The 10,693-nt window shown below is 35.0% G+C and overlaps 2 protein-coding genes across 3 annotated transcripts; one reads left to right on the top strand and one right to left on the bottom strand.

Moving 5' to 3' along the window:
• Window positions 1-158: 158 nt before the first annotated feature.
• rasl12 (RAS-like, family 12) lies at window positions 159-5,748 on the top strand. 2 transcript variants are annotated; one of them, XM_042759511.1, is made up of 6 exons: window positions 159-728; window positions 812-924; window positions 1,354-1,410; window positions 2,308-2,378; window positions 2,558-2,748; window positions 4,581-5,748. In XM_042759511.1, the coding sequence occupies exons 1-6, from the start codon at window positions 700-702 to the stop codon at window positions 4,912-4,914; spliced, it is 795 nt and encodes a 264-aa protein (XP_042615445.1). In that variant the 5' UTR covers window positions 159-699; the 3' UTR covers window positions 4,915-5,748. The 2 variants fall into 2 exon arrangements, with proteins under 2 accessions (XP_042615445.1, XP_042615444.1); XM_042759510.1 differs by having other exon boundaries at window positions 163-728; window positions 2,305-2,378.
• On the bottom strand, window positions 5,305-10,693 carry si:cabz01068815.1 (solute carrier family 51 subunit beta). The gene is made up of 6 exons (XM_042759509.1): window positions 10,549-10,693; window positions 9,405-9,463; window positions 8,407-8,772; window positions 7,539-7,658; window positions 7,274-7,364; window positions 5,305-6,659 (listed from the first exon to the last, which is right to left on the bottom strand). Exons 2-6 carry the CDS (start codon window positions 9,442-9,444, stop codon window positions 6,311-6,313), a joined length of 966 nt encoding a protein of 321 aa, XP_042615443.1. The 5' UTR covers window positions 9,445-9,463; window positions 10,549-10,693; the 3' UTR covers window positions 5,305-6,310.

Below are 10,693 nucleotides of genomic sequence, written 5' to 3' on the forward strand. Positions count from 1 at the left end.
ACATTATCGTCACGTGTGAAATGATTGGCCGAAGGATTCGTTTCTTAAATTTGGGCAGTGTTGCCAAATCCACGGTTTTTCCACGGAATTGTTATACAGTTATATAGTGCCAAATCCCCCCACAATTTGGCAGGTTTTGTTGTGAAAACCTGGCAACCCTGCATTTGGGCCTGTTAATAAAGTAAAAAGTACTAGGCTATATATGCAAAAAGATAGTTACGCTTATTTGAGCCACCACAAAATTACTGAGGCCCTTTTCATTCATTTCATATCATTTTTGGCTTAAAGTGTGACATAAATGTTGTTCTTAATTGAACGTTTAAACACAAATTATTTGTGTTTTGTTGCGCGCGACGAACGTCGTCAAAAGGTTTTCCCCGACAATTTCCTGTAGGAAAATCCTTTCAAAAGTCATCGCATCGCAAAAGTCAAACTGTTAAAGGGAGTATGAACTGTGGATAGAGCTTTTATGTTCATAGGAGGCGGATCCACTGGATTGAGATCGAGTCCATCATCTGCTCCTGCCCACCGAGCCAAAATATCCCAGCATTTCACTCTCCATTTTCCTCTCGCCACATCCTCTCCGAATAAAAGCGACTTCCAGTGTCCTAGAAAAATAACTCGGACAGCACGCGCATATGAGTCCTCTGAGGTTGTGGTCATGTCGTTTGTGCTGAAGCTGTTTCGCAGAGAGCGCTGATGAGAAATCAGACATCAGCATCAATCAGGTATGAACTCAGAAGATCAAAGGGCTGTTTGATTAGGATCTGCTCTCTCAAGAGTTCATTCTTCTGTCTCATCCCGTCTTCAGGATGTCTCTGATGTTTGGGAAAGCAAGAACTTGCAACATTGTCACGGTCCCTGAGCATGAGCCCTTGGAGTGTAACATAGTGATCTTGGGAGCTATGGGATCTGGAAAGTCAGGTATGACTACCATGCAATGTTCATAATAACAATAAAAAACATCATTTAATTTGATAAAATGTGCTTTGAATGCACTGTGAATCGTTTTGAATTCGTATTGTTCTATATATATATATATATATATATATATATATATATATATATATATATATATATATATATATATATATATATTTGATTGTATTTGAACTACTGATCTTTTAAGCATTGCATAATGTTGATAATTAAAGTTATGCTATCATAAAGTGTTAATACTATTAGTTTGTTTACCAGGAGAGATAAAACTTTTCCACATAATATAATTAATTTTTAAGAAAAATGCTTAAAAAGCAAAGTATATCCCATTATTCTGTACTTGGAACATTCTGTTATGTAATAGAAAATATTTCCGAACTTAGCCTTACAGGAAGTTTGTCTGTCCCCCCGCAGCACTTACAGTGAAATTCCTCACGAAGCGCTTCATTAGCGAATATGACCCAAACCTTGGTGAGTTTCCCAGATTTTACTGTTGTCACCAATGATGTAACCTTATACTGAGGGGAGTTTGAAGGTAAAAGTTTAACAAACGGTCACTGAAAAACCAACAGTGAGTGACTGAACATCTGGATGTAGAAGGAGACATGTCCTCCTCAGTGTCTATGCTGATTAAGACTCTGATCTTAACACAAAACATGTCAGTCACACAGATTTCTTTTTACTTTACTGGAGCATTAACTTCAGGGCTGTTTAGTTTCATACAGATGTAATTATTGGAGACTCAGATCCTTAGATGGGTGACTTTAAATCTTAAAAGACTTTACTTAGAGACATAAACTCATAATTTTCATGATTATGTTTTTTCCTTGGCAGAAGATGAAAAGTCGAGGCTTAAACTGACAGCTTTGATGTTACTAAAATGACAGGTTTTGATTTTTAAGATTTGCAGTCTTTGCCAGAGCGCTTTAAAACGTTGTCTTAAGTCTTTTTCCAATGCACCATTTTTTTTTCAAGTTTGTCCTTTGTAGTTGTATCACATTTTTATTTTGTTCAAATGTAATTCTTTTATGAAATCATTATATAAAATAATAATAAAATATATTATAAAATGCACATGGATGTCAGAAACCGAAATGTGTTATTTTATTAGTGAAGAACTGAATGAAAAGACAGACATCATCTAAAGACAAAGCACATTATGCAGCTGTCATGTAACTTGAGCTGGAGCACAGTGTTTTAATGTTTCTCTTAAATTTTATATATATTTATTTATATATATATATATATATATATATATATATATATATATATATATATATATATATATATATATATATATATATATATATATATATATATATATATATATATAATTTTTTTTTTTTTTTTTTTTTTTTTTTTTTCAGGATACTTACACTTCGGAAGAAGTTGTGGACCAGCAGCCGGTTCTGGTTAAAGTGATGGACACGGCTGATCAGGTAATGATGTCCATTTGTCTCTTTTGAGAATATTCTGCTTTATGCAGATTGACATCTCATATTTGTATCAGATTGATCTTCTCGTAATGGTTGATTTTTTACGTTCTCATAACGGAAGTTTGTTGCATAACCTTGGCAGCGTTACAGTATGCAAACGACTCTGTCTTTATTTAAATCAGGATGGACCAGTCAACTGTGAGCGCTACTTGAGCTGGGCCAATGCCTTCATCATTGTCTACAGCATTGACAACCGGAACAGCTTTGAGGCCTGCCAGCAGTACTTGGAGACTGTGACCCTTTACTCAAAAGGCCTGCAACCAGAAGCTCCTGTCATTCTTCTAGGCAACAAAGTGGACATGGAGAGATACAGGTGAATTAAACATCCTTTCCATTAGATTTCAGTAAACATTGCTATTATAGCATATAATGCCTGGTAATGTGTCTTAAAGAATAGTTCATCCAGAAAATGTACTCACCCTCAGGCCATCCAAGATGTAGATGAGTTTGTTTCTTCATCAGAACAGATTTGGAGAAGTTTAGCATTGCATCACTTGCTCACCAGTGGATCCTCTGCAGTGAATGGGTGCCGTCAGAATGAGAGTCCAAACAGCTGATAAAAACATCACAATAATCCACAAGTAATCCACACCACTCCAGTCCATCAGTGAATCTTGTGAAGCTGTATGTTTGTAAGAAACAAATCCATCACTAAGTCGTTTTAACTTCAAACAATCGTTTCTTGCCAAAATTCAAATCCATAATGTGTGATGTGACGTGACGTGACATTCAGCCAAGTATGGTGACCCATACTCAGAATTCGTGCTCTGCATTTAACCCATCCGAAGTGCACACACACAGAGCAGTGAACACACACACACACACTGTGAACACACACCCGGAGCAGTGGGCAGCCATTTTATGCTGCGGCGCCCGGGGAGCAGTTGGGGGTTCGATGCCTTGCTCAAGGGCACCTAAGTCATGGTATTGAAGGTGGAGAGAGAACTGTACATGCACTCCCCCCACCCACAATTCCAGCACGAGACTCGAACTCACAACCCTTTGATTGGGAGTCAGACTCTCTAACCATTAGGCCACGACTTATTTTTAATTTATTGAAATAGTTTTTTGTCGAATTAAAATCCACCCACATATTTGTTTAGAACTGTTTTGGACTGTTTTTGCAGGTAAGCAGTTATTGATCTGTGCATATGTCTCTCCTGATTCAGACTAGACGACTTTTTCACTTGAGAAATAAATAATAATATTGATAAAGGACTTGTGTTTTAGCTGGAAACGATGGTTTGAATTTAAACCATCTTATTGATGGATTTGTTTGTTATAAACACGCAGTGTTTGTATCACCATGTGGATTACTTCTGGATTATTGTGATGTTTTTATCAGCTGTTTGGACTCTCATTCTGACGGCACCCATTCACTGCAGAGGATCTGTTGGTGAGCAAGTGGTGTAATGATACATTTCTCCAAATCTGTTTTTGTGAAGAAACAAACTCAACATCAAATGTTCCTTTTTGGGGGAACCATTCCTTTAAGTGTGAATCTTAAACAGCCAAATGTCCTGTCTCAGAGTGTGTGTTAGTCAAAACACAGCAGGAAATGTGTATTTACATAGTTGTATGAATGTCCTTTTGTTAGTTTAACTGGAAGAACATATGACCTGTGGCTGGCTATAATTACGACAATTATGCTTAGTACCACCGCAAGTTATTTAGATTTAAATTTTTCATGACCCTGAAATGTTTAAGTAAAGATTTGATTGGTCCAGGAAATGGCCATTCATCGCCTTTATATTTTCCTATAATTATGCAAACACAGTGCATGATTTATGCAGTATCATCCTTAAAGTGACCATAATACAGCTGGACTCGTTCAAAAATATCTATTTATGTAACCGCAGATTAATGTGTGCTTCTTTGCCAGCCACACTTTAAATAAAAGCCTCAACAGCTCATCCCTAGTGGTTTCTGCTGTGCCATTCCTATTACTTTAGAGCGTTTCTTTAACTCTTTATTTCACAATTTTACTTAAGGCTGCCGTGTCACATGATCCTTCAGAAATCATTCTAATATGCTGATTTGCTGCTCAAGAAACATTTATTATTGTCATCAGTGTTGAAAACAGTTGTGATGAATAGAAACATTTCGTTTGCTTTCGTTAAACATTTTATAATGCATCTTTTTTAGACAGGTGAGTAAGGCAGATGGTGCCGCTCTGGCCTTGCGGTTCGGCTGCCTGTTCTTTGAAGTTTCCGCCTGCTTGGACTTCCTGTCCGTTCAGCACATCTTTCACGAAGCCATTCGGGAAGTGAGGCGAGAAACAGAGAGGAGTATCCGTCCGCTGTTCATCAGCGAAGACAAATCTGCGATCAGCCTGTCCTCCGCCCCTCCCCTCACCGCCTGCTATAAAGAGCTGCCCACCCCAGCCACCGCAAAGCTGGTTACGGTCAAGTCCTCGAGAGCTCAGAGCAAACGCCGAGCCCCCACGCTTACACTGCTCAAGGGCTTCAAGATCTTCTGATGTAAGGACGCCCTCTTCTGATAATGGACAGGAATGCTTGTTTGGATGTCACATCGGCTCATTTAGCATCAAAGCTAACAGAACCTGAAGGATTGCAACGTCTCTCACATAGGCTACCTGAGAATGCAGTAACTGTGTGAAAATGGACAGAGTGCTAATGAATGTCTTCGATAGCATTTCTGATCATTCTGTTATAATTGTTGACTTTTTTTTCACTACTTTTTGCACCAGTATTATGCTTGTATTTTATTGTGGCAAAACAATTTCCACTTAATATATTAATTTCAGAGGATTCATCTGGACATTTTTATTTAGTTATTTTTTTTTTTTACACCGCAAAACACAAAACCTAATCATGCACAGAATACCAAAGAAAGTTTCAGGACAAAATAAACACTTTTATCTTTATTTGTTCTTGTTAAACTATAAAAAATAATGTTAGTATTGATGAAACACTGAAATTACCATGTTTATCATATTGCATCACATCAAGTGAGAGAGAAGAGAATAATTTACATTGCTTGATATGGGAAGCATAAAGATATGAAAATTAAATATTTGGTTTAATCCATAAAAGTTTGTACGGTAAACTATTACTTTATGGTTCAGAAAAAAAGTTAACTCGCGACCAATTTTGATGCATTTTTTTTTATGACAAATGCCTTTTGAAATAAACTATAAAACTTGAAATTAATATATGTGTAAATATATTATGTAATTATAAATCTGGTTGGTTGAACCAAAGTTAAAAGCATATATTTTGGGCTAGGGAAACCAAGTGCTATAATTATTAAACACTGGTGGCCAAAAGTTATTACAAGAAATAATTGTTTTTAAAAGAAAACTTTAATGCTCACTAAGAGAGTATTTATTTGATCAAAATACAGTACAACACTAATATTATCAACATTTAAAATATTTATATTTTAAGACATTTAATTAAATACAGATAATTTAATTTAATTTAATACAAATTAAAATGCAATTGATTCCTCCTGATTTGCCGCTCAAGAAAATGTTTTTATTATTATCAATGTTGTAAACATTTGCAGGGAATACATTACACTCAAAAAATATATGAAAATAAAGTTATTTATTTTAAAGTTATATAGTTTAAATTATAATAATATTTAACAATATTTCTGTTTTTACAGTATTTTGATAGCATAAATGCAGCCTTGTGAGCATAAGAGACTTTATTCAAAAACATTTAAAAATTATTCTTATAATGACTTTTTGCCCTCAGTGGAAAAATATCAAATTTGAATTACTGTGGGTATTTGCCCCTTTCCTGTGGTTATAGCCTTGGGTTAACTCTAAAATATTCTGTCAACCAATCAGATGTTGTCTTCATTTGGAATATAATGTGAAAGTCAACACAAACAGTAGGACTAAGTTAAAATGCAATTGTCTCAGATGAAACTATTGCTTGGGGGGAGTTTTGGGACAGAGTCTCCACATGTGTGTTGTGGACGTCCTCTTCCCCTTGTCCTTCCTCTGCAGGTTCGGGATACAAAGTAGACACATTCCCGTCCTTCCAGGTCACCACAATTTCTCCGGGCTTCAGTTCCTCTGAAGGCTCTTCCCAATCCCTATGGCTGTTGTTTTCGGATGGGGTGAAATGGGTTTTCTCCTCCTTGACCTCTGTGACCTTATCAGTGACCATGACCTGCAACTCCTCCCTTTCATCTTTCACCGCTGTGACTTTAGAGGCTGATTTGTATTTGGCTATTTGTTTTCTATTCCTGTATTGGAAACATGGAAGCTATGAAATATTCCCTTATGGATCACACTTATAAAAATAATTTGAACTTTTTAATAATTAGAGCCTGAAATAAGCCTGAAAACCTTTGAAGTTTCATTAAAAAAAAAAAAAAAAAGCTTTTTTTTTTTCTTTATTCTTTCGAAATTGTGGATTGGTGCTATAAATAACCCAGAGAGACCAACACACTGATCTGAAGAAAAACAACCCAATCTCATGAAAATTATACGCCTGCAGCAACATTGTTTGCAAAAATAATATCACATATCTTCTTGCATGTTTTGCATTAGTTTCAAAGTGAAATGTATAGTGTTCAATTTTCAAAGAATCAGATAATCGTGACTTTGGTTAATGCACATATTGCAGCAGTTCAGAAATCAAATAGCTGATGACCATGCCATTTTACCTTGTTTTTACACAGCTTTGAGCACTCTTTTCGAGTATGAATCATACCAGAGCACTTTGCATTGAAAGTACCAGGTGAGTTACTGAGCAAACTTATGTATGTATGTCTTTACTTGTTTATATAAAACTACTCTTTGTTAACTATAGTCATTATGTTATTTTAACCCAATGCGTTACTCGTGTGCTACTAACCTGTTAGCCATCATGCCCATGACCATCAGCATAGCGCCAATCAGAAGACCCAGAAAAGCAAATGCCAGCATGCCAAACTTCCATGTTGTTGCTGTTAAATGAGAACGGCATTGAACAGTTTGAGTATAAGTGCGATGCAATTACACTCTTTTTCACACAGCAACATCCAAATGTGCATTTCAAGCCATTTCATGGATGGGAAAATTGAATTCTGTAAGGATGAGAGACAAGGACATCACAGTAAATGCAAACTTGGCACACTCACGGTCCTCTGTGCGGTAATACCACTGTAAAAACTTCATCTGTGCCTCTGTCATTCTCGGTGCAGGCGGCCCTTCAGCAAAGTCAAACTCATCGGCCTCTAAATCGCTTTCTCTTCTGGACCCTGTCAGAATCAATGAAGATGAGATGTATATTATAGCATCATACCTTGAAGAGACGAACCGAAGAAGGTCAGTGGAGTTTCTTTTCATGTTGCAAACATGTGGCAGAAATCTCTTTACACTCTTGTGAAAAGGAAGCCAGACATTATTCTCATGACAATAAGCACATTCCCCTATAATTCACAATAGAGTGATGAAAATAAATAAAATTAAAATAAAAAGAATGCAATTTGCAACATTTTTTTCATGGAAATTACTATATTGTACTCACTAGATTATTAGTAACGATTACAATCTAAAAGTTTGGAGTTTTTTAAATTATGTAAATTTTCAGTAAATATGCATTAAATTGATCAAAAGTGACAGTAAGGATGTTTATAATGTTACTAAAGATCTCTGTTTTAGATAAATGCTGTTTTTACATTTCTATTCATCAAAGAATTTATATTCAAAAAGGAATCGCAGTTTCCACAAAGATTTGAAGCAGCACAACTCTTCAGCTTTGATGATAATGAGAAATGTGGTTATTTAGCAGCAAATCAGCATTTTAGAAATAATAGAAAAGTTATTTTAAATTGCAGTAATATTTCACAATATTACTGAATTTTTAATCGAACAAATGCAGCTTTAAGAGTGTATGTCAACCCAGATAAAATGAACATGGTAATGCAGACACATAATTCAAATAAAGAATGAAATAAATAATAGTTATTAAATGATTCAGCTGTTTTTTATTTGGTTTCTACTCACTCTGTTTATTCTGGCAGATGTCGCCCGCATCCAGAGATTTCCATGTGTCGGGTTCACCCGTGTTCAGTCTGAGTTTTCCTTTCTCTGTGCTCAATGCCAGAGAGTTTTGCAGGCTGATGAGCTGTTGAGCTTTGCACTGCCATTTGATATGTTCACTAGAATCACAAGTGATAGTCTGGACTGGGTCAGTGCGGATGGCAGAAAGACACCTCAGGGTCCCTGTGTTTACTAGGAGCCAGTGATCTGTCCACTTCCACTGCTGCAGGACTGAGTCCAGACTGCATGTCTTTAACTCAACAGCTCCTTCAGACGAGTCCTCGAGACACAGACCTTCCTTCATGCTATGGATCGTAAAGCCAATTGTGCCTAGAAATGAAAATGGATTTTTAGCATATATGTGTGTGTGTGTGTGTGTGTATGTAAAGTCTGTTTTAGGGCCATTAAAATTTTTGCATTGTGATTATTTTAATGACAACTAAACACATTTGCCAACCAAATTCTAACTGCTATAATTAGAAAAATTCTAATGGATGTTTTAAATTTGAGATTTTTTTATTTTAATTTAATTTTTTGCAATTTACATTTGCCACAGTGGTAATTGTCATGAAATCACAATTAAGCACATTTTCCCTGCTATAATTGCATTTTTTTGTAGTAATTGTCATTCTTGATATTATTTTAATACTTCATATCCATGCTTAAAATTGTTCTTAATTGTCATAGAAATAATGTCACAATGCAAAAAAAGGTACTTTTTTGTACCTTATTCACCCCTAAATGGTTCATATTAGTACTTTAAAAGTGCATATGACTACCTAAAGTGTACTTTTTGAAAGGGCACTACTCCAGTGATAGATTTCTATCTGTCTTTCATTCTGAGAGTGTACTTATATAATGCTTTTGGGAAGCACAGCCATGGATATGTTCTTGCATGTTCATTTATTCTCCTATTATTAGATTAATTCAGCTGATTTTATAAGATTAAGAGTGTACTATACCAGGCCAGGTGAGAGATAATGCTATCCACAACAGCAGCATCGCTCCTGTAATACACAGTCTGCTTAAACAGAAGATGTAATGCAGAGGGGTTAACACTTACACACATATTAACACAGTTAAAAACAGCATATCAAGTTTCATTAGCCTTGTGTTTCCATTTCTGAGAATTTCTCCCCCACACATGCAATGTTTGAACACATCAGCTTGATTAAAGATGCCATGGTGCAATATTTGATCCTTTCCTAATGAGAGAATGAGATATCTTGCCTTGACAAAAACCAGATGTCGATCCCACCCACCTCAAAATATTTCTTAAAAATTGTGATATTTTGCTTAACAGTTGTTTGTGTTTTTACCACCTTAGTCAAGATATATACAATTTCAATTATATATATATATATATATATATATATATATATATATATATATATATATATATATATATATATATATATAAAATATATAAAAAAAAAAAAATATTGCATTTTTGTCCCTATCAATGTTAGGTGTTATTAATTTTGGTAATTTAATTACTTACCCTTGAAAATTTCTCCTGTTTTTCTGTAATTTAATTACAATTACTTCTAATGTAATTGCATTAAAAACTGTACAATTCTATATAAAACAGCAGTGGATTTAGCATCAATATTATACATCTAAAGTTAAAATGTACGTTTTTAATGCAACCAAAACCTATGTTTTCCATGTAATACGTAACATATGCATGCAGATTTTTTTTTCTATTACTCTTACTCATTAAAATGATTTAACCAATTTCAACTACATATTTTAAGTTGTACAAGATTCAGCTTGAGATTTTAAGTTGGTTTAATATAATTTAAGCTAAAATGACTTGTACAACCAATTTGATTATACTTAAAACTTCAATGCATCAACTGAACTGAAGTTGAAGTAGGTAGAAATGTTTTACAGTGTATACAATAATTAAAAGTTACAACAATGTTACAGTGCAGTATTATTTTAAAATAAGCATTAGTGCACCAAAAAAGACGAGATGCCATGCAATAATTCTTATCAGCATTTCTTATCGTAAGAATAACTTAATGGCATGTTTAGATCGCAGCGCTTCTGTATGATCCATACGGATGGCTATTATAGAGGACATTTATAGATTCAACTCACCTGAAGAGCACAGTTTGAGAGGTGGTTGTGGTGTAGAACAGAAAGAATGACTACACATGTTGGGAACGCTTTACTACAGCAGAGAGTTTCCAAAGTTCAAATGGGAGGAGATACAGTACACTCATGTAATTCCTTTCCATTTTAT

This window comes from Cyprinus carpio, chromosome A7 (assembly GCF_018340385.1).
Source record: "Cyprinus carpio isolate SPL01 chromosome A7, ASM1834038v1, whole genome shotgun sequence".
Lineage (NCBI taxonomy): Eukaryota > Metazoa > Chordata > Actinopteri > Cypriniformes > Cyprinidae > Cyprinus > Cyprinus carpio.